Below are 24,593 nucleotides of genomic sequence, written 5' to 3' on the forward strand. Positions count from 1 at the left end.
GCCAGAGAGAAAACTGATAGGAGGAGTTAGAGTTAGAGTCGGAGCTGTGTGGAAGTCAGTTGAGAGTTGGGAGTTGGAGAAGGAAGAGGGAGAATAGTCTGTGGGTTGGTTGAGTTGTGTTGTGAGAGTGAGAGGAATTGTTAGGTGGAGTCAGATAGATAGTTGGAATAATCAGTTTGAAGTTGTTAGGAACGGATAGGTCAGTAAAGTAACTAAGATTAAGAAACTGACAAGAAAAATTAACTGAAAAGATAAGCTTGTTCATGCCTATAAAAATAAACTTGATTATTTGTTAATGTTAACAACTGTCTGGACTCCGCCTGTCCCCATGAGAAACGGGTTGGTGGCAGCGAAGAAAACAATTACACTGGTGGCACAGGGTCAATAGACCGTCAAACGTCCGGGGACCCTGTGTGATCGCCACAGGCACCAACAGAGGACGCCACATCGCCCTCCAGCTTAAAAACAGAAAAGAAGATACTACAAAAGAGAAGTTTTATTAGGGCAATTTAACTTTATTTATTTTTTTTTTCTCCATACAGCTAGGTCAACTATAGCAGTAATAATAAAATAAGCATAAAAACAAATTGCGGCCCAGGACAGAGTACATAATCTGGAGCAACTACCAAGCAAATTTAAGTCTGTGATTACATAATAGTAAAAAACCAAGCACACCTGTCCTTTCAGCAGATGAAAGTTGCAGAGGTTGCCAGGAAGTGCAACGTGTTCTGATTCATTGGTGTGAATTATTACCAGAGAGAATCCAATCCAATCGTTTTTCTCCCCAAACCCCCCACCCCGGCCCCTTCACTTTGGCTTCGTATATATTACACGGTTTCTCAAGTGCTTTAGGTTAGAAATGGTTAATTTTGATAAGCTGTTTTTCTTTTCCTTTCCACCTGCTAAAAGAACAGGATCACTACAGCAATAAAAATAATTACATAACAGCTACAGCTATGATGTTTTGTTTTGGTTTGCCTGTTGACGAGTTTTTCTTTTTTAAACGTTTTTTGTGAACATGTGAAAGTCAATATCGGTTTTCTGTTTGTGTGTGTGTGTGAGTGTGTGTGTGTGTATATTTCTGTGTGTCGGTGTGTGAATAATAAAACTACTGAAATTTGTCAGAAACTGTTTTGAATAGAATATATATCTTTTATATATATCTATATCTATATATATTTTCTCTTTCTCTTTCTCTCTCTCTCTTTGATACTTTAAACATGCAGTAGTTGTCTTGAGTAATGTACGACATATCTGATCCATGATTTCCCTTTAATGGTTTGAAGTACCTGTTTGTTTGAAATTTTGTTTCCTAAAAAAATAATTTTTATTTATTTAGTAATGATCTTCAGGCAGATTTGGACCAGTGCAGCTTTTTTTTTTTAAAAGGCCCCAACTGCTCTATACGTTCAAAGCACGATGTCACTTTAAACCACTGTGGCTTGCCCCAAAGGATCTTGGGAACTGTAGTCTCCTACGGGTGCTAGGAGTAGTTTGAAGACCCCCTGCCCCCCTCACAGATTCCCAATGGCTTTTTAAACCAATCCCTCTTCTCAAGGAACTCTGGGATTTGTAGTTCTGCGAGGGGAGAAATGGTTTTCTAGCATCTCTCAGCAGCCTTAACAGACTACAACTCCCAGGAATTTTTAGCGGAAGCCATGGCTGTCTAGAGCACAGTCATACCTTGGATCCTGAACGCCTTGGTACTCGGACGTTTTGGCTCCCAAACGCCGCAAACCCGGAAGTGATAGTTCCGGTTTACAAACGTTCTTTGGAACCCGAACATTCCAACGGGGCTTTCGATTGGCTGCAGGAGCTTCCTGCAGCCAATCAGAAGCCGCACTTTGGTTTCCGGATGTTTTGGAAGTCGAGTGGACTTCTGGAACAGATTCCAAGGTACGACTGTGGTTCAATAGTGCTTTAATTGTACAGTGCAGAAGGGTCCTTAGTCACGAGAACTGGGAACGAGGGCCAATCTTTCCAGCAGAAAGAATCCTGGCAAACTAGAAGCTGTTCACATAAAGCAAAGCAACTTTTTTCCCCATGGGGTTTGGAGTGCTAACTCTGTGCCACTTTTTTTGCAAGCAATTTTGTTCAGCCTGTCTTTTTTTATTTTTTAATTAGCCTTAACAAAACTCCTTGTATTTATAGACATTTTTATTCAAAATAAGATCTTACTATTATACAGGTTTCTCTCTTTTTTTTTTTTTGACTATATACAGAAGTGCAAAAGGTCAACCTTCCTCTCTATACTTTCCCACGTGCTAAATTGCAGCATAATCAACCCTCAAGAGTTTGCACACGCACTCATACATATTATAATTCTTGTTATACGTAAACTTTTGAGTATTTGGATTATCAACAAAAAGTCCCTTGATCTATTGATTATGCAGCTTATTTATAACAAGGCCTGATATTCAGGGATTTCAAAAAAATATTTAAACAATATTTTAACATTTGAAATGGATACAGTAGAAAATAAATTTTTATTCTGATATCTAGGAACTAGATTTTTTCTTTTATAATTAATTACAAACAAAATAAATCATCAAAATATTACTCAGTTGTCTGCCAGGATCGTTGCAATAGCAACAACTTAACTTCTTACTTAGCAATGATTATATAAGATATCCATATAAAAGATCTTTGTTCTTTTAATGAAAACTAGACAAGAACTAACAATGACTGATATTCTTACATTGTAATATTAAATCAGTAAAATATAAATCATTTAGTTAACAATAATACGAATATTCATGACACTACATGTAAATTCAAAACTGCATATGCTATGAAGAAGAAAAAAAACTTTTTAAATTTTTTCCGTATTTTGAAAAATTCATTAGTTAAAATCTAATAAAACAAAATTCTATAAACTGAAATGGCATTCGTCTGGTAATAGAAAATGAAAATGATCTAATAAATGTAAGAAATAAAAACTACTATTTTAACAAGGAAAAAAAATAAGTAGTATTCTCTAATGTAAGTAAACTACAATAACATGTGAAGTCACCTATACTTTCTTAACACGATTGAAATTACATTGGTATGGGTTTTAACCCGTAATGTAATAATCTAAGGCTTTAATAGATGTACAGTACAATCAGTAAAATCAACACATCATTCTTTTTTTTTTCTAGAAAGCATCTCTCAAGCATAAAAACCTGCAAGTAAACTTGGAAGTACGGAAAGTTCTAGAACTGAACTCTCTCCTCTTCCATTCCATAGACTACCAGTGACCTGGCCCCCACCTCAGCAACCCTTTAGCTTTGCTGAACAGAGCAAAATATATCCTTTACTAGCTGCAACATCCAAACCACAAAAAAGATTTCCTTTGGATGAATCCATTCTTGAAAACTTGAATGCACATCTATGTTTTTTGTTTCATTTTTGTAAAGGCTTTCTAAGGCTATAAGCAGTTAAATCTGAACAGAAGAAATCACATATAAAATTCATCCCAATATTTAACCCACCCGATACCTATTTCTAATTAACATCTCCATTTATCTCATTGTTTTGGTTTCTTTTTTAAAAAATCGTGCATCTGATGTCAGTGCTTCTCTCATGATTAGAGTCACTATTTTTATTTTTGAAGTGCGTGACTTTGAAGTGATGCATTTGAGAAGAAAGCAAAAACCCATCTCCTCCAACACTTTTAGAGTCTCTTGGACTTCTGACAGAGGTTAGAAATTCGAAGCGAAATAAAATTCCTCAAATGTTTTGCAAACAGTGTCTCAGAAATGGCTTTTCCCTTTTTTTAAAAGATTTTTTTTTTAAAAAAAATGTATATTGTCTGTTATATGGTATAGTTTGCATAACTATTATTATGGATTATAATAATTTATATAGGTTTATATATCCAGTATGTGTAGGAATAACCTGGGTTTAAGACTGGTTTTTGCTTATTTTAAAAATGTGCTGCCTACTGTTAACTAAGGTAAAACTGGCCATTTCTGAGACAGCTTTGGTTTAAAACAGAAGGGGTGCCCTTTGACTGATTAGCAACTAGGAAAACAAGCAAAATTAAAAACGTGGCTCTTAAAAGTAACACTGCAGAAATAATACTCTACTTTGATTACAGTCTATGGCACTTCATGAGCATCATTAACAACATGGTACTTAAAGCCATTGATGTGCTTTAAAAATATACACAGTTGTGGTTTATACTTGGCACATTCATCTCTGTCAGATACCTCTTTTTACCACTTCTTACAATCTATTACATTTAAAAATATTAACTCTTAAAAGCAAAAAACGAAAGGAAAAATAAAAATTATACTGTGCATGCACGCTCTCTCCTATAATGGCAATTTTAAATACAAGGTGCACCTTTCGTTATTTTATTTTTTTTGTAAACCTTGAAAGAAATAAACTTACTTAAAAAATTATATCTTGGTCTACAGACGTACCAATACATAATAGATCTATGGCTACATCACAGTCTGTCTTTTCAAGATGACGTACATGATTATGTAGGAAGGAGTCTGCCAGCGCATACCTCTGCTGTGTATGCGCTGCTTTACCTGTGTGCTAGAAAAGATAGACAATGCTGTAGTCTTTAGACAATATGATCACCCCAGCACAAATATCTATTCAATGTACAAAGTATATAGGCAACAGTGTGCAGTGGATTTCCGAGTTGTCATTTCATCTTGTTAACATGCAATATGTGGATGTCTTACTGCTGAGGAAATTTGGGTGCTGTTATCTGACGGTATATACATTATGGCTAATGACCTGTTCCATTTCTTCATTCAATCACACTGTCCTCTTTTCTTTTATATGATCTGCGGAAAATAATGAAGAGGGTGGGAAAGGGGTCGCCTTCGTTTATTCGACACCTGCAGCTATTTCCCCCTCTACTTTTCTTCCATGCAAGAAAGAAATACCACGACCACCACCCTCAATGCTATTCAAATATGACAATGACAGCCCCTGAACACTTCTAATCCAAATGCACTGAAATACGACATATGATACTAATTATTTAATGAGGCATTTAAATCAACATTGATTGCAAAATCTGCGCTGAGTTAAAAGGGGAAGTGATGTGCAAAGTTTCCCCCTTTTAAATTTATTTAGCTTTGATCCTCATCAGCACTTGCTAAACACCTGAGCACAAACCAGGATATAGGTAAAGGTAAAGGGACCCCTGACCATTAGGTCCAGTTGTGGCTGACTCTGGGGTTGCGGCGCTCATCTCGCTTTATTGGCCGAGGGAGCCAGCGTACAGCTTCCAGGTCATGTGGCCAGCATGACAAAGCCGCTTCTGGCGAACCAGAGCAGCGCACGGAAATGCCGTTTACCTTCCCGCCGGAGCAGTACCTATTTATCTACTTGCACTTTGAGGTGCTTTCGAACTGCTAGGTAGGCAGGAGCAGGGACCGAGCAACGGGAGCTCATCCCGCCGTGGGGATTTGAACTGCCGACCTTCTGATTGGCAAGTCCTAGGCTCTATGGTTTAACCCACAGCGCCACCCATGTCCCAACCACGATATAACTAGTACTAATTAATATTTGCCATTTTTTTAATCTCACATTTCCCCCCTTTCCACCCATACTTATCCTGGATGGCTTTAAAAAGAGGAAGAAAATTCACGGAGGATAAAGCTATCAATGGCTATGAGTGACAACGCCTTTGCTCTCTCCCTTCTCTGTAAGAGGCAGCATGCCTCTTTTGCACCAGTTGCTTAGAATCGCAAGTGGGGAGAGAGCTGCTGCTATCAGGTCCTGCTATCACGTCCTCTGGGCATCTGGTTGGCCACTGTGAGAACAAGATGCTGGACTAGATGAGCCTTTGGCCAATCCAGTAGGGCTCTTCTTATGTTCTTAGGTATTTGAACCGTAGCCAGACTGAGGAGCAACAATGGCAGCCTCCACCCAGCTGGTAATATCCTTCTGAGCTGTGATGCAAACTGGGCCCAAAGGGAGAGTGCAAATAGGGAGAGTTTGCAAGGGTTCTTTGGGGCTTGGAGTGCTGTCTCACGGTGTACGAAGGACCGAGAGACATGAACGGCGAGGGAGCTGCTGCGGCGATCTGCAACACCAGCACCATGTTGGTCTTCCTGCCTGAGAACGTGAGAAACTACGCCTGCAGCAAGTGCAAGGTGGTTGACTGGCTGGAAGAGAAGGCGCAACAACTTGAGATCCATCTATGCAGACTTCGAACTACTGGGCAAGATGAGGGGTTTCTCTACAGAGTAGAGTGGACTGTCTGTGAACAGTGACATAAGCGGGGCAGCCCCTAGGGAGAAGGAAGGCTGCCCTTGCAGGAGACAAACCTCTGGAGGAACGTGACACACAGAAGCAGGGCTGTCAGGAGCCATGCTGTGTCACTGGAGCTGCAAAATTGACCCCGGATGACAGTTCTGGGCCAGAGGAGCAAGGATAGCACAGTTGCAGACCTCAGAGTACACCCAAGTGGCTGTGGAAGGTACAATGTACAGAACGATTCCTGCCATTACCAAGAGTGGCAGTTCTTGCCTTTTATTTATTTATAGGTGGTAACCACACTGCCTGCCTTAACAGTGAAGTGTCCTGCATTTGAAAGGTCAACTTTCTTTGAATGGCACTTTAATCGCCACAGAGAATGCTGAGAAGTGTAGTTTTTTAAGGTTGTGGGAATTGTGGCTCTGTGAGGTCACTGCCACGGAAAAACTTCCCAGGATTATCCATGCCAGTTAAAGTGGCCTCACAGCGCTGTCATGTGAATGCATTTGATGTCAAGGCAAAACTTGAAGCAGGAAGTTCATTTCCACAGCAGGCATTGCCCTTGAAACAGGGAGAGGAGATGGCAGACGAGCTATTACCGGCAACTTAAAAATAGTCTTGTTGGATGAAGACATGTCAGGCAGAACCAGTACTGAACACTCCAATCACAAATTTAAATTAAGTGCAGAAAGAAAGAAAAACTCTCTTCCAAGCAGACAGGTGTAGTCAAGTGAAACCTTTTCTCACAGAGCAGAAGGTTAACTTATAAAGACCTGACATTCAGTAGCTGGAGCTGCAGTTCAAGATTAATTTATGCAAGTGGATGAGTTTGTGGACTTTGCCTGATCTCTCCTGACAGCTGGTGTCACAAAACACACACACAAATTCAATATCATTTGGTAATTTGTGCAGGGGAGAGACTATCAGCTTGATGATTCCCAGTTCTGAGTCTCACACAAAAGGAGACTAAGGCCTGCACCTACTGAAAGGACATGATTTTTTTGGTGTGATGACAGAGGCAACTTGACTTGCGGCTATTTTGGACCATGCAGGTTTAAACTGCATTGAATGACAGCTTGAGAGTCATTCATGGGCTGCATGATCCACCTTGCTGATTGGATGCTTATCCCTACAGAGACTTTGGGGCGGGAGGAATCTGTGGCAGTGAAAGAAAAATCAAAGCCTCCTTGATATCAGCCATTTCCTTATGTAGTCATTAACCGTCCTTATGTAATCATTAAAAATGACACCTGCACGGCACCTGGAATTTATGCAATGTTCCTTTAGGACATACACGCAAAAGCTTAAATCTTTTGCAGTCTCCGTATCTAGTAGTTAGTCAGTAGGGCATAGTACATTATCCAGAGTATTATTTATGGGATTTTGGATTTGTATTCATTTTTTTTAAAATGATATTTTCAAATGCCACTTACAACTAGCCTGTGTATATAGTAAAAGGTAAAGGGACCCCTGACCATTAGGTCCAGTCGCAAACGACTCTGGGGTTGTGGCGCTCATCTCGCTTTACTGGTCGAGGGAGTCGGCGTACAGCTTCTGGGTCATGTGGCCAGCATGACTAAACCGCTTCTGGCAAACCAGAGCAGCGCACGGAAACGCAGTTTACCTTCCCGCTGGAGCGGTACCTATTTATCTACTTGCACTTTGACGCGATTTTGAACTGCTAGGTTGGCAGGAGCAGGGACCGAGCAACGGGGGCTCACCCCATCGTGGGGATTCGAACCACCAACCTTCTGATTGGCAAGCCCTAGGCTCTGTGGTTTAACCCACAGCGCCACCCGTGTCCCATGCATAGTAGATGACAGGATAAAAAGTGTGAATGGACTCTTCAGACTGCACGGGTGTGGGCATCAGAGGAAGGTGAGATTTTTTTCCCTCCAAGTACAAAAATAACCTGGAATCCTATGCACATTTAGGAAAATGGGAAGCCAGCTGCCTTACATCAAGTCAATGCAGTTTGGCACTGACTACACCGGCCCTGCTTGGAGATTGAACCTTGGGACTTTCTGGATATAAAGCAGATGATCACCCAAAAAACTACAGCACTTCTCGTTTACCTGGGTTGACATTCAACTTATTTGGGTTTAGTAGGCATGCATAGGACTGTGTTGCAGATACCATGGAGGAATCCTAGCTTAGTCTGCTCTCTGGCCTGCTGTGGGTATTACATCCAAACTGGGCTGCTAACTTGGTTCTTGTTCCAGGGAGGAGAAAATGCAAATCCAGAAAAGCACTATCAAAATGCAATATAAAGCATACTTGAGAAACTTACTGTTTGATGATTATATGTCTACATCTGTGTAACATACTTGTGGCTAGTCAGATGTTCGGCAGATATTATGGGTATCTATTGAAGAACAAGAAAAGGAATGTAACCTGTGAATAATGCGTTCCACAAGAATGCATGATTATTATTATTTTTACTAACAGCTCAGGTGAAAGATGGTGGACTTCTATATCGGAACAGCAAGTTAACCAAAACACAGGTATCAATTTAAATAAAAATGTTCTGTTAAGTAGTATATCAACGTTTAGTAATGATTACTGATTGTTTAGAAAGAAGGATAAAATTAACAGTTAAAAGTTCATGCAGTGCAATAATTTCAAAAGTCCTTTTTGTTGGCCTACACATATTTATACAGTTTGGGGGACTTTGCCTAACTCGCTGTGGAAAAATCTGGCAACCTTTTGGCCCATGCATTTTGCACACTCAATTTTAAGATACTTTGAGCCAGATTTGTTTTGTTTTGTTGCAAATCATTTCATTTTCTGGTTAAGCTGCGCTGATATTCAAGCGAAAGGCATATCGGAAGGCAGAGCTGGAACTGAACTGGAATAAAATCTCAAGTACATAAGCTAATCATGCACCTAAGAATCATATACTTGTTTCCATCTTTGCACTGAAACACACAAACACACACAAACACATTTGGTGGGGAGGGGCACATATCAAATTTAAATATCTTCCTAAGAATAACCTCCTAATAAGGTTCTTGGATTTATTCCCAATATATTATTCTCCCAGCTGGGGTGGGGGGGCAGTACGTCTTCCCCAGATTCCCAAAGACTCCATTTTGGGCAAGTAAACATAGAAAAGCAAGAAAGAGAACCATCTATCTCTATTCTGGTGTCACACCTTGGAAATGCCTTTCCAGTGCAGATCCACCTAACTGTAGTCTACTAGCAAGTAAAGAGAATCCTTCGTTGCTGGCAGATGAGTAGCAGGGATTGTTTTGACTTACTGATTATGGCCTGTTGCTAATATTTTGTTTTGACTACAGCTGACACTGTCTGGATCATTTTTGTTAATGCATTTCTGCTTTAAATTTTATAAATATTGCCCCAGATGCCTTTGTGCAGGGGAAGTTATTTATAAAAATAAGGCTGCAATTCTAACCTGACTTACCTAGGAGCAAGCCCCAATGAATTCAACAGGACTTACTTCTGAGTAGACATGATTAGGATAACATTGTCAAGTGTCTTCCAGTTGTGGATTAAAAGTATAGAATTGTTAGTATCCATATCTCCCACAAGGGTCTAATTTTCCATAATATGGAAAGTAAAGCTACCTGGAGTGATATTTTGTTATGAAACGTAGCGTTTTGCACCATAACATACACAGTTATTCTCTCTCTTTCTCTCTTTGCCATTTGAAAGAAAGTCTTCAAATAGTGCATAACTTGGAGTATTCCCCCCCCCCCAAATCAATACTTTGAACTGTAGTTGCAACAATTAAAACAAACTCAACTTGGTGGGATATGGATTGGTGATTATAACTGGGCCTTCCTCTTTGTTGACCAGCAAAATGTCTCACTGCAGTGATGAGGTGTTGCTCTTCTGCAGCTGGCAGTGGGAATCCTGCACAAGCTGGGAGCCAGAGCCATTGAATGTAGGACTATGCAAACCATGAATGGCCTGGGCCTTCCCAAGATGTGATCTGAACAAAGGAGCGTTTCTTTGCACTTCAAAGTTAGGAATGCAGGAAGCTGCCCTTATCCTGAGCCAGACCATTGGACCATTCAGCCGAGTATTGTCTACACTGGCAGGCAGTGGCTTTCTAGGGCTTCAGATGCCAAAAGATGGCCTCTGGGACTAAGCCTGAGACAGAACTATGTCCCTTCCTCAAAATGAAGTCTGAATTGGCTCAGAAAGGATAAAGGAGGACCTACACACCAGATGCAAGATTCTGCACTACGGTACAGTGGTACCTTGGTTGTCAAACTTAATACGTTCCGGGAATCGGTTCGGCTCCCGGAACGGTTCAAAAATCAAGGCGCGGCTTCCGACTGGCTGCAGGAGCTTCCTGCACTCAATCGGAAGCTGCAGAAGCCGCGTCGGATGTTCAGATTCCAAAACATGGAACTCTCATTTCCAGGTTTGCGATGTTTGGGAGCCAAAACGTCCAAGTACCAAGGCATTCCGCAACCAAGGTATGACTGTACTTTGTTCAACTACTCCCTCGAAGTCTGCAGTGTATAAACCTCCCGTTGGCTGTTATTCAAGTATATAACAGCCAACAGAACTTCTCCCCAGGGAAGTTCGCCTGGCACCTTCATTATATACCTTTAGGCACCAGGCAAAAACGTTCCTTTTTAACCAGGCCTTTGGCTGGCCTTTTTAACCAGGCCTTTGGTTTGGCCTTTTATAATGTGACTTTGGGGGGGGGTTATTGGGTTACTGCTTTTGCTTTTATTTTAAACGTTGTGGTCTTGTTGTGAACCGCCCTGAGACCTCCGGGTATAGGGCGGTGTATAAGTTGAATTAATAATAATAATAATAATAATAATAATAATAATATCCACCAGACAGGTCAGGAGATGGGAGACGAAGAGCTGTGGCACATCCCACCCATCAAGCATGACTAACTGCCCCCTAGCCACATACATGTTCTTTAGGTGTACTGCATACATTTCTACAGCACATTTTTTTGTGCGTGTGCACGGAAACATGTGCCAAGTGCAATTGAGCTTCTCGTACCATTTGTTTTCTACGGCAGCAGGAGAGGATGTTGCACCCAGCTGTGTAGAAGCTTCAAGAGCAGTGCTGTTGAAACAGACCAAGGACCTTGAGCACTGGCAAGTGATGACGGAGGGGCCAGTTCTCTTAAAAAAACAACAACTTCTGCATGCATACACATTGCGGGAGGTGGGGGTGGGTGGGCTATTTCTTGTGGCATTACATTATGTCAACAATGCTTACATACTATATACATATATGGCTCATATATGCATATACTGGGGGTTGGCTGCGGAACTTGGCTGCAGTGCGTTATGAAGACCCAGAGAGATACGCATGAAATGGTCAGATTGCACAATGAAAACAGAATCTGGCTTGGAAAATGCATGGGGGTGGGCAGTGTCTTTTAAAAATACATTATCATCTGTGGGAGGGAAAGAGGATTTTGCCAGAGGTTTTACATTAATGATCCTAAAAGACATTTTTTTAAAATATTTTTTTTTAAAAAGATGGCTGTTTATCAACCGATTCATACTAAATGGGGGGGGGGGATTCCTGATATACAGTCCTTTGTTTTGTTGCTTATGAATCAATCATAATATTAGGATTTGGGGCCACTGCAAAGGCTGTGGCAACAGTCCCATGTGGGGGCCTGTGGGGGCCCTTCAGAATGGGCCGTAAGGGATGGGCACGTCTATCAATTCCAGTTTTTTAAATTCAATTCTCCACATTTCCACATCAGTTTGCAATTTTTTTAAAAAAAAATCCTCATGAAAATTCACTACCATTTTAGTGCGAATCTCTCCTAACGTACATGTTTTTGTATATTGTATATTTTTATATTTTCCACACTGTAATGAATTTCCATGTGCTATTTTCATGAATATTTTTATGCATACTTCATCCTAGTATATGCATTTCTGTACACAATACTTGATGGGAGCACCGCATTACAAAATTCAGAGAAGTGTGAATTTTGAAGATTGGTTGTGTTTCAGTTTGCATACTGTCTGGGAATGTGCCAATGTGGCTGCTGTTTTCCTTTTGGTCCTTAACCAACAGAAAGGGCACACACCCGAGGTGCAATTTCCCACCACTCTTCTTTCACTGACATTACTGTGTGGAGTCTTGATGAGGTTGGAAGCCATCTCACCCATATGTATGCTGGGGGTCATCATACAGAAAGCAAAAACAACAGTTGCCATTTCCAGAGCACATGGGCAAGGAGGTGCCCTGTGCAGAGGTCTGTATCCGTGATCCACTTATGCTGAACTTTTAATTTTGGCATAAGCAATACCCTATCTGCGAGAGGCTCATGGCCAGCCTTTCAAGCAATATTTGAGAGAAAAATGCTCCATCCTGGCTAAGCCAGTCCCCCCAAAAGGAGCATTTAGGGCAAGTGGCAGAGGCGAAGACTTGGGGAAGACTTGCCCCTATTCCAAACTCTGCTCAACTGGGTCACACAACCATGCGACCCAGCTGATGTTACACTGTCAAGTCTAAACTCCATATTAAAAGCTTGCTCCCTCTCTTGAAGGCCAGCTCACCTGACAGTAGCCCTGCTCCTGAATGGAGTCTGGACTACGGATAAGATACAGCTGCATAACTTACACCTAATTTACATTGGCTTCCTATCTGTGAACTTCGTATCCCTATTCCGTTAATTCTCCTTCGTGCAATGCCAACTGTGTGCGTGGGGAGGGGGTACATCAGGGGAGCACTAACTGGACTGACAGCCTCTGTCTTGCTTGACAGCAGACGTTTGCGGCAGGGACCTTGCACCGCATCCTATTGAGAACCCTGCATGATCAGTCTATGCTGAACGAGAAACCAACACAGACAGCCCATTCACCACAGACATTTAGCATGGGGGGGCTGCAGGAGTGGGTCATTGGAATGCAACAAGGGCGAATGGGTCTAACAAGCATACAGCTGCCTTTTGCCCCTAAGATTGGAATTGTTCGATTGAGAATGTCTGAACAGGGCTGATCAGATCCTGCTTTCCTATACAATGGTACCTCTTCTAGCGTCTGCCTCGGTAAGCACCCATTCCTCTGAACGTCCGCAGCAAACCCGGAAGTAGCGGAATGGGTTACTTCCGGGTTCGCCGCTCGCGCATGCACAGAAGCGCAAACCGCTCCACACCCGTGTACAAACGTGGCACTTTGTCCAGCGTCTTTTTCGGCCAGCGACCGCAACTCCAGAATGGATCCCGGTAGCAAAATGAGGTACTACTGTACAGCAAATGTGAAGCTGCACAGGTGAGAGTGGGAGAGGAACCATTAGCAAATGTGCATGAATCTGTTGCCATAGCACCTACGGTCTTTGTAACCACTCAGTTTCAACTGAGGCATGAGCTGTTTTCTGCAATCCCAAGGGTATGCTTGCTTTCAGCTCCCAACCTTTCGTCTCTCAGTTATTCAGCAGCATCCAGTGAAAAGCTAAGGGGAACCTCAGTCTAAGCAGGTGGGTTGCTGAACCCACAACATGTTGGAAGATGAGGGGAAGGATCCCCCAGGAATGGAAAAAGTAACTCTTTCTACACATGTAAGGTTCAGGCATGGGGAAGGCAGAGCATGCTGGCCAGCAGCGTTTCATGGATCATCATCAAGTGTTTTGGAAAGGCTGTCTTGATGATGATTCCCTAGAAATCCTTTTATACAAATTCTCCTGTGCTCAGGTCCTAGTGTAGCTGCCGATGTGGTCTGCCTTGAATTTCCAACTTTCCACGCAATGCACTCATCAATGCAAGGTGCAATGCAAACTAATAATGCATTTAGGAAGGAAGTGAAAGCTGGTTCATGTTCAAACACTCTAGTCTTAAAGGGTGATCCTTCAGTGTCTGAAAATGTTCACAGACGTGTTATTTCGCCAAAAAAGGTTGGGGGGGAACAGAAATAATGGGAATATATACGCAGCACCATCAATGCAACTGATTCTTCTGCTGAGCACCTGTGGAGCAATGGATGGTGCAGTGGCAAAAGAGTAGGACATCTGCATTTATGCTGATTCATGCACAACAGTAGGGTCCTGCGCATATCACGGCTGCAATTCTAAACTTAATAGGGACTAAGCTCCCTGAATATTGCAGGTCTTCTTTCCAAGAAAAATTAGAAGGATTGTATTGCACACCATGCTCTGTGGCCCAAGAGAATACCCTTGCCTATGCAAGAAGTCCACCATCTTTGTTCTCGCATTGGCCAACCAGATGCCTACAGGAAGCCTTGCAAGCTGGACCTGAGTGTAACAGCACTTTGCTCACTTGTGCGGCAAACACAATGGTTTTATCAAAAAGCTGACGGTCTACCATTCATGACCTATGAACTGTGTGCTGCGTTGCCCTGAAATATTGTCTATTTAATTGTCAAGCATCTGCGCAAACATTTGAATCACTGGCTGTGTAATTGATGGTGGGATTAAGAGCCATGCAAATGGATAAATCACATACTTAAATTTGAGTCAGATTCGATTCTAAGTTTGATATCTGAAGCGCAATAGTTTTATTACTTACTGGCTTGTTACCATGTTTCTGTTTGTTGTAATTATACTGTCCAGGCAGAGAGGCAATCGGGATAGATTTCTAAGAGTAAATGTAATCTGGTTTGCTGCGGACATGGCTGTCAATCCCCTGACTGATTTGAAAATTGAAAGGAAAGCCACAGTGCTATAAAGGCCTAAGCATTCAGATTCTGATAGCTTCGGAACATTCCAGCCATCAATAGTAATGATTTTATTATTACTGCGTCCCTGACCCTTTATTCCAGGGATGTGGGGACCTGTGGCTTTCTAGATTCTGTTGGACTCCAACTCCCAGAATTCCTGGTCACTGGCCATGCTGGCTGGGGTGAGCAGGAGTTGGAGCCCTATCCAGACTCTAATCCATACTTAACCAATGCTGGTAAAATTCTACATACAACAAAACAAAGTACTGTAGCCTTGAATTCCTTCTATTACCAAGCTTTCTGACTATTCTAAAAGCAGATGGGGAAGCAGTGGGACCTTCCTATGCTGAGTAATTCATGAGAGGGACTGTGTCAAATATTTTAGTACTGGAAATGGAGGTGCAGAACCTTTCTGAGCATGGGCAAAAGGCCAGTTAAGCTATGCTGCGGATCTCAGGGAAATGTGTAGGCCAACAAGAGGTACGAACGAACAAAAAAACGAAACAGAACGAAAGGGGGGGGACGGACAAAACCCCATGCTTCTGAAAAGCACTGATTCTGAGTTATGTTTTAAGAAACAAAGCTGTAAATTAGCAAACCTGGTTGGCTGTGGCTGCTGTAGCGAAGGGGACGCTTGTGGCAGATGTTGCTGCTGCAGACACAGTGGTGGGCGTACCGCCGTGCACCATGGGAACTTTCGGGAGGAAAATCATATAAGCAAACATACAGGAGAGTGTAGCAGTATGGGAAACCATGGCAACAGGTGGCGGAATCGTCGAGTATGGTATTTATATCAGCAGATAAGCCGTGGGGACGAGATATCACCACCAGCAAAGTGACATGCAATCGCAGAGCAAAAAGCGGGACAACATTCCGGAGAGCGAGGAAGGAGGGGAGGGAGAGAGATGAAAGAGGAGGAGGAGGAGAGAGGAGGAGAAACGCTTGTTACCATCAAATCATGGGAATCAACACAATCAAGCTCAATTATTTCAGTTCATAGTCAACCAACAAACTTGACGTAACCCCCTTTCTTTAACATCTCACAACAAATATTCTGCCGCCACCCGTCTCTCCCTCCCCCCTTTTTTTTACCGCTCTTAACATTTCATAATCTCCTGGCTTGAAATTCTAGTTCTGGATTAACTTGCACGAAGTATATAACTGAATGTTTTCTTTTCTTTTGAAAAGAAAGAAAGACGCACAACAGTTTCTAAAAAACTGGAACTCAGAGTCCAGTCAAAATCCACCAGAGCTGCTAAGGAGATTGTGGCATTGTGGGGTGTGTTGGCGGTGGGGGTGGGAGATAGGGCAAGGGGGGATGTGTCACATAGCCACCTGGTCTGCTAAACGGCTTCTAGGATTTCTGAGTCAATTAAATAGAAGCAAGTGAATTTAATTGACGAGTTGTTAGTGCAAGGGTAAAGGGGGGAGGAGGGGAAATGGATTGGCACAATAGCTACATGTTAAAGACCCAGCAGTGGATTTTGAGAGTCTGTGAGCTGCTAAACAGATTTTTTTAAAAAAAAGATAATCAAGAAACAAAGCTGGCACCTACCAACACTTGTAGCGGGTGTCATGCACAATATTGAGCCTGCCCATCATGCATTGCAACAGGAAGGTGGATTTGCAAAGGGAAAAGAATTAAAACAACCCATCACACGTGTAATTAGGAAAATCTCATTTGAACAAAGAAGAAAAAATTGGTTATTATGGGAAACAGTGGCATGTAACCATCAGCACAGTCAACTCAAACAGCAAGGTGGTGGTCAATTAGAACTAGTCTGACATGAGCAGGGCAGGAGGAAAAGCAGATTGAACTGTGTGCTGGCATTTTGATTAAAATGAGCTAGGGCAGTAAGGGTAATGAAGGCTCTAACAGCATGAGAAGAAGCTTGAGTTGTTGGTTTTTAATATCACCAATTTTAATTAATCCATTCCTTACTAAGTGCGTAATGCCTGCTGGGTCTCGAACCAATTTCCCTGAAAATTGGCTTAAATTATTATTCTTTTTTTAAACCTGCAGGACATTATTGGATTGTGATACTTTTCACTTGTACTGAGAGCCAGTGCCTTGATTTCAGATATTAAATCAGAACTACAACAGTTTGCAACACTGCGTATCAGGCAGGTGGCACCCTAAATACTGGCACACGCAGGATATCTTAGGATAACTTAGGGGTGCCATTGCGCCCCTGTGATTCTCTACATATGAGGCTACATGCACACCTAAATGTAGCATTGGCCCCACCCTTCAATGGATGCACATTTAGTGTGATGTCTGCAAATGGAAATGCACCTGTGAGAGCAACGCACTCTTCCATATATGCAGATTCAAGAGTGATCCGAGCTTAATGGCATCTACGTGTGGACAACTAAACACACAAAGGTGTTCTATGCTGCTGAGATCCACACTAATTGTGGGTTCTGCATCTGGGACTGTGCGAAGAGAGCACTGTCAGGATGGGGGCCAACTGTTCTCACTGCCCCCTTAGTAAGCAGAAGATATGCTGATACCTTCTGCAAGGGGGAATGTCCTGGATGTTACTATAGTGCCCTCTGCAGATTTTTCTAGCAGTTTTGCAACTAAAGAAGTCAGCGGGAACAAACACGTGCTGAAATTACGAGAGTTATTGGGAAACTGGTTTTAAATTATATAATTATCTTGTATCTGTTGCATACAATTACCACTACCATGCAAATGAATTATGATATTCGAGGTTGCTTTCGAAATTTTAACTACTAAAAAAACTTTGTAAATGACGAGTTACTATTATGTAGCATTATTAGTACTAATCTATTTTGAAGGCATTGGGCTGGATCCAGACTAAGTTGAACAAAGATCCTATTGAAAGGAAGGGGACAAGTTTGTCTTGACTTAAATCCCACTGATAGCATTGGGAACTAAGTCTGCTTAAGTTAGTCTGGATGCAACACAGGGTTAGCCAGTGATATGGGCCAGTTGCGTTTTTTTTGGATGGATATAGCTTAGCTGCTTTTCTCTGGACTTAGCAGGACAGCATAACCCCCTCTCCATTGTTTGTGTGCATGCAAACACACACATCATCTGTGAGTGGAGCTTTGCTGATGGAGAGAGCACACCTGGTTCCTGCTAATGAAAGAGAGGATAAAATTTTGGCCAATACCTCTTCGCTCTGTGGCTCTGAAAACTGTTCCACAGCTTTTTTGGGGGGAACCCCCTTGGCCACTCTGACAGGTGGTACAAGTGACTGCAAAAGGGAGGCAGAATTGGAGAAATTAAGCTTCACCTCTTTTGTTAGTGGAGGTCAAAGCCCTTGCAATCACAGAAGGAATATTTCTATGAACAAAGGGCATTGGGTTGAATCTATTGCAACTGAAAGGGCTTATTTTTTCCTGGCTCACCTCTGCCTCCACTTCCCTTGTGTTTATTCCTTAATTGTCCCTTGAGATTGAGCCCTATCTTCTTCTTTTGACAAGCATAATGTGCACATATTGTACACCATCAGCATTATCTGTATTATTATTGTTGTTGTTATTTTTATAACATTTTCACCTACATATTATTATTAGTTCTATAATCTGTACATTTAATTTACTTGTACATATGTAATGAAAAAAGCATTTGCTTTTCTTTATAATTATTTCCTGAAATTTAACTACGCATGCTTTCGGTTTTAATCTTAGACTGACATTTTAAACCAACACACATTCTTGCACAGGGTTTGCAGCAAATGAATGTAAGGCAGCAATGAAAACCTATGGTGCAAAAACTGGCAGGTATGAAAAAAAAAAGAGTTATGTAGGACCCCTTTGTTTATCAGTAATTAAAAACAACAACCCTGTTATTACATTCATCACCTTGACTTCAAAAGTTTTAATTCACTAATCAAGGTGTAATTCAAAACTTGCTAACTCAAACTTTATCTTCCATTTTCCCCCAGCTCAAGACAAAGTTTGATTTAAAGTAGTAAATGGGGGAAGAAACCCATTAGAGTCCCTCAGTATTTCTCTAGCAGAATTTAGCACACAAAGAGGTATGTTCTCATTAGGATACGAAACAGTTCATTTCACACAACGACATGTGAAATAGTGCCAACATACCATTCCATATATTTATCTCAATAAATGCAGTAAGAGACCAAGCAGGCCAGATCTTCCCAGAAGCTAATATTACTGTTTCACTCCTGCTGAAGCACTGGGAATCACAATGGAAACCTAAGCGAGTTTTTGCCATTGATTTTAGGCGGAGAAGAAATGGGTCTAGCAAGGACTCGTTACCCTTTAAAAGAGATTACGTATGACTTTGCCATCCTCACCTGAACACGTAATCATCAGTTTTAGGTGCAGCGTTTTGCCCAAAGCACCCGCTCTTGTGAAACTTTTTACACAAAGCCACTGGGAACATCTTAGCACCTTCTCACGTGTTACTTGCATGAAGGGACAACACAAAATACAAAGGGGCTATGGAGCCATGTGTTTAGTCCTGCTCTTGGGATCCCCTCCTATCCTCTCATGTGTTTAGGGATGAAACATCTGCAGTGGCGAGCCTACACATCTGCAGTGTAGCCCCTGGAAGCCTGGAACTTAGAACCCTGGAATAAGCCTGGTTATTCCTTGGCATGTAGGGGTGCAAGAAGGCAAACAACCCTTAAGTGGGATGGTCAACTTTGCAGTAACGTTTAAAGTAATGTTTAAAGCGGGCTTTAAATAAGTGTGGAAGTCAAGTCCACGGCATGTTATAGTGCCACCCTCCTTTGGGGGGGAAATGGGACTGGAAAGCAGGTGGCAGTGTCTCTACTAACAGCCAGCACAATGGGGGCCCCTGCTCTTGCCCAGGTACGCCACAAATCCAATGGCTGATATCTGTGACACTGGCCATGCTTGAGCGTTCTTTCTGGGGTTCTGTCTCAACTTTCCTTTCCTGTTAGGCAAGGTGGCTGGGCGAGTGGATTAAGGGAAATTTGTTTTTTGATTTGTATACGATACAGTAGCACGGACAAAGCAACCCAATTCTGCCACTGATCCTTCCGGCACGGATCTTCCCAATGGACTCTCCAGTTTAGTTCTGACTTAGGGATCTCAGGACATAAATTCTAGGAGCACAAAAGCCCCCGAGTGGGTCTTCTTTCAGACTAAGTGGCGGTGGAATTTACATTCTGAATTTGACTTCCTTCAGCAAATGTTTCATTCTGGATTGTTTTATTTGACGTTTTAATGTGTTGTAAGCCGCTCTGAGATTTTTTCCCTTTAAAATATCAAGCGGTATAGAAATGGATAATAATGGTTGGTCTCGCTCACGATAAAATCAACGGCAAAGCTCCAAAAGGTTTGTCTCTCTCCCCACCCCCCGATAAACAATTAAAAGGTTAATGGGTTTTGTCTTCCATAATAGGCCTTAGAAGGCGGTTACGACATACAGGAATGATTTGTTACGCGGTCTAGAGCAAAGGGGTCTTACAACAATTTTTTATATATATAAAAAAGAACCATACCAAACAGCTGAAGAGAGGTGAAATGGAGGATTAGGCAAAAGAGGCACAAGGGGAAAGACTTCAAATGCTGTTTTTGAAATGTAAGATCACACACTTTGAAGATGCAGATTGTCACATTAGGCCAGAAAGCACCCAGACACCTTGCTTTCAAGACAAACATATGCAGAATCTGCAGTTTAGCAGCAAGACTGTCTCCCTTCCCTACTCACAAAGGGCCAACCCTGCGGGGATCTCTTTTCCTTGGCTCTCTAGCTAGCAACTAATCCTTAGCCTCCGAGGTCTGCTAAGATATGGGGAAGTCCTCCTGTGACCTTGGCTCGTGCTGGCTCCCGCACGGGCAGAGGGAAGCTGCGTCACTTACCTGGTGGAAGGAAGGCTGTATGCTGTTGCAATTGCATGTTTGCAAGAGCCTGCTGGTATTGGAAGATACCAGTATTAAAGACAGCGGTGGCACCATTGGTTTTTTCAAGCGCAGGCCTCTTTGGTAATGGGGGGAGTACAGCTTGAGGAATTCCCTAATGGAAGATGAGTATAAGATAGCCCAGTTTTTTATAAAAAAAAATTATAATGAAGAAAATAAAAAGGAAGGTGGGGATGGAGCAGGGAGAGAGAAAAAGAGAGAAAAGAAACAGAAAAATCAGTAGGAGGAACAACCAACAGGCACCATCTTTTTAAAATATATATATATATCCTTGAGCAAGCAAGCAGCGTAGCGGACTTTACTATTCAAGGAAAGGGCAAAGCTGAAGATTTAAAGTAAGGAATATTTGCCCTCAAAAATATGGCATTGTGTAGTGACAGTGCTCGAGATCTATACACTAGCATATTTCTACAATATAAAGCTTCAGGTTTCTAGTAAGGAGGCAGCAATACCGGGGGTGGGGGTCAGGGTGGGGTGGGGTGTAAATAAAGAAAGCTGCACTGCTAGCTCCATGAGAATTGACAAGTAAAAGCCATGTTAAAGAGAAATCTTAACAGAGTGAATGAAACAGGTTAATATAATATTAGAAGTTTACTCCCGCAAACCCCAAAAGTCTTAACTACTCATGCAAAAATAAAAATGTACCATTCCATGCTGGTACTTCTTCTTCATTTTTTAACATTGCATTACAAATGTTAAATCTACTTTAAGAATATTGTTAAGCCATGCCAACCAAACCGATACATATATCTCATATATATTATATACATTTCTTTATATATAAATATATATTTAAAATCCCATCTTACTCCCTTCAGAAACTGCTATAAGGTAGTTAAACTGAATGTGGGGTTCCTACATCCTAGGGGACATGGGCTGAAAGATTAAACGGCTCAATTTCCCCATGAACGGGACCAGGAAACCACACTCAGTTCTTTCTCCCCTTTGAGCTTCAGTTACTTTAATAACAGGAAATAAGGAATATTTACTAATAGAATTTAATTTATTTTTTTTAAAATGCATCTACAGTAAAGCTACATGCCAAGCTAAAAGGTGAAAGGTCATAGTACCAGGTCAAAGGTTGCCTCGAGGGGTCGCTTCAGTGATTTGACAGCCGACTGAGTCTTAATTAGCAGGCAGCGAGCACATGATGGCAATGGGCCAGTGGGGTTCAAGCGCATTAACATAAACAGCAAGCAGAGGTGCATCATGGGGGCAGCAGTGCATTTTTGGGTAGGTGAGAAAAAACAAATAAAAAACAAATCATCGGAATGCCATATACAACGAATAACAAGACTAAGCATGCACAATAAAGGCACTACTGAGTTGTTATTGTGAGGATACACCTCTAATGTAGTTAATTACAAACAAGATACTCTATAACAGGGGGAGAAAAAAGGGTGAAGGAAGGAGAAGAGAGTGAGAAAGAGAGTCTGCCTTCTGTATTTTTGCTCAAGTATCCGTAAGCACAGGGGGAAAAGGCCTCTCTCCTGTAGTCCGGCAGTGTGCTATGAAGATCACACAACAACGTTTCACATGAAGTAGTATTTTAATGGTCAAATCATGTAGCTATGTAGGAAAAATATATAGGGCGACACTAACAGCTAAGCAAAGAACGGAGAAGGGGCCCATTAAAATAGCTATTTTGGCTTGACAACCCCGCCATCACATTTTTAAGCAGTGCGCGCACCAACTATTTTTGCTCCCTGCCCCAGTATGCTGCAGTTTAGCTACTCCATGGCATGGTTAACTTCCCAGTTGTGCAATTATTCGTTACACCATAGTTATGTTTAAGAGAAACACAGTAATAATAATAATAATAATAAAAAAATGATTTCAGGCCCCTCAATTCACGTTAACAGTCTTGCTGTTGGGTGTGCCTGCTCCTAAGTAGTTCCAGATCCTATTGCCGCCCCCTTGCCAATTAAATCATATATTTTAAAGTTACTGTGAAACCTCATACACAGAAAGAAGGCCCAAACCTGAAATATTTAATGCATATCTATTCAGTGATGTGTACGTTTTAGACAAGCAATAATTGGAATATGCATATATATTTCTCAGGGTGCGTCCAAATGAGCAGAACTCTAGATGTTACTTCTCTGCTACCAAGACTATTATTTGTGCGTTACCCATCTGAAACTCAGGCTTTGTGAGGGTTTGTTCTTCATGTGAAATGTTGCATTTGTGCCCCTGCAACAGAGGACCTACAACAGCTCCTAATAAGATTGTTTCCCCCACCCAGCAAAAAAAGTTGGAGAGGGACCTTGGTTTTGTGAAATAGTTGTGTTCTGGAATCATGAACTAGCCAGTTATAACCCGTTATATTCAGGAAGGAATTAGCAGACAGCATTTACAAGGCAAATAAGATGCACAGGGAGGGTCGTGCAGATTTGTCATCAAGGAAACAGAAATAAAAACTCCAATGAAGAAGATGGAGAAGGAGGAGGAGGAGGGAGGGGGCATATTGTGCAGGAAGTGAGGCAAAAAAAAAAAATGTACCTCTTTATAAAGGCATATTATCTGTTGAACATAGCACAGGAAATGAAGCAAAAGGAAATGGCAGATCGTGAGATCTGATGAGGAATGCACCAACTGCTTGTGCAATTCTTATGTCTGAAATGCTGCAGAAAAACTGCCGATATGGACTGATCCTGACAAGCATATACATGCATATCAAAAGCTATGGATTGGCAGGTATAAACGGATGTGCATTACCATCACGCTAAATGCCTGTCTCTCGGTATATTCACAGGCACATGGCTAATGTTATGTACATTTGGGTACATACATATACACAAGCCATGTACACACGGGAAAAACTCTTATGATAATTTCCTTTTTTTTCCTTTTTGAAGGAGAACCTGAAACTACTTAAGAGCAGAAGTGGCATCACATGCTTGGAAGCTTACTGGAATACGTAAGGAATGGGATACCTGAACAATAATATCTTCAGCAAGGAGAGTTAATACATTAATACTGTCCTGCAGCTGACAAGGTTACTGCTTTTGCAATCATTTCTTTCTTTGGACTCACCATGGCTGCTGCAGTAGCTGCTGCCTGAGCAGCTGCTGCTTGGTTGACCTGGTACTGGGCAGCTTTTATCTTAGCTTGCAGGTGTGCAGGAGGGTGGAAATATTTGCACTTTTCCCTTGAGCATCTCCCTTTGATGTAATCCATGCAGACGGTAACGGTGTTGTCATTGGTATCAATCATTGCACTGTCGGCAGGGTGAGCGAACCGGCAATCGTTTTCTCCTCGGTTACAATTGCCACGCTGGTACTCTCGGCATACCTGTGGCGGGATTCGAAAACAAAACCGAGTTACTCCAACAAACGAAAGCTGATCTGGGAAAAGTGACCTAGATCACTTTGCAAGGAAACGTCAGGTGCACCCTGGCAATTGTACATTGCTGTTTTAAAAGCAACTGAATCCTATGCGTTTTAAGTCCTCATATTGTTCGAGCAGAAAAAACCAAGTATTTCTGAGGCTGGATGGCCATCTGTCATGGATGCTTTAGCTGAGATTCCTGCATTGCAGGGGGTTGGACTAGATGACCCTGGGGTTCCCTTCCGACTCTACAATTCTATGATTCTATGCTGCAAAACGATTCCCCCGACTGCTGCCATTATGCAGCTATTAAAACTTCAGTTTCTTTCGAGTGAGATTCTTTAGTTGCAATCTAGCAATCTGCTTTGCCTTATGCAGGTTATAACGTTCCTAAATGCAAAAGCAGAATTAACAATTTCTAATTCAGCCAATTGCGTTTAGTTCTAGCTTGGAGGTGCATGACCTTTCCACGCATTTTTTTTGTTCCACCTAAAGCTTTGTCAGCACACATGAGCAAAATATATT

At 41.8% G+C, this 24,593-nt stretch overlaps 1 protein-coding gene across 27 annotated transcripts in view; it reads right to left on the bottom strand.

Annotated features, from left to right (window-relative positions):
* Window positions 1-494: 494 nt before the first annotated feature.
* Window positions 495-24,593, bottom strand: part of MBNL1 (muscleblind like splicing regulator 1) — a 185,145-nt gene continuing 161,046 nt past the window's right edge. For 14 of the 27 annotated variants that reach the window (XM_081008134.1, XM_081008136.1, XM_081008125.1 and 11 more), the window contains 7 exons: window positions 23,775-24,032; window positions 21,809-21,862; window positions 20,679-20,832; window positions 16,402-16,437; window positions 15,446-15,540; window positions 8,501-8,575; window positions 495-4,787 (listed from right to left, as the gene is read on the bottom strand). In XM_081008134.1, coding sequence (XP_080864260.1) covers window positions 8,519-8,575; window positions 15,446-15,540; window positions 16,402-16,437; window positions 20,679-20,832; window positions 21,809-21,862; window positions 23,775-24,032 — 654 coding nt within the window. In that variant the 3' untranslated portion in view covers window positions 495-4,787; window positions 8,501-8,518. The remainder of the gene's footprint in view (window positions 4,788-8,500; window positions 8,576-15,445; window positions 15,541-16,401; window positions 16,438-20,678; window positions 20,833-21,808; window positions 21,863-23,774; window positions 24,033-24,593) is intronic. The other 13 variants (XM_081008127.1, XM_081008144.1, XM_081008128.1 and 10 more) reach the window with 5 other exon arrangements.

The sequence above is a fragment of the Podarcis pityusensis genome (assembly GCF_964106645.2).
Source record: "Podarcis pityusensis genome assembly, chromosome: 5".
NCBI lineage: Eukaryota > Metazoa > Chordata > Lepidosauria > Squamata > Lacertidae > Podarcis > Podarcis pityusensis.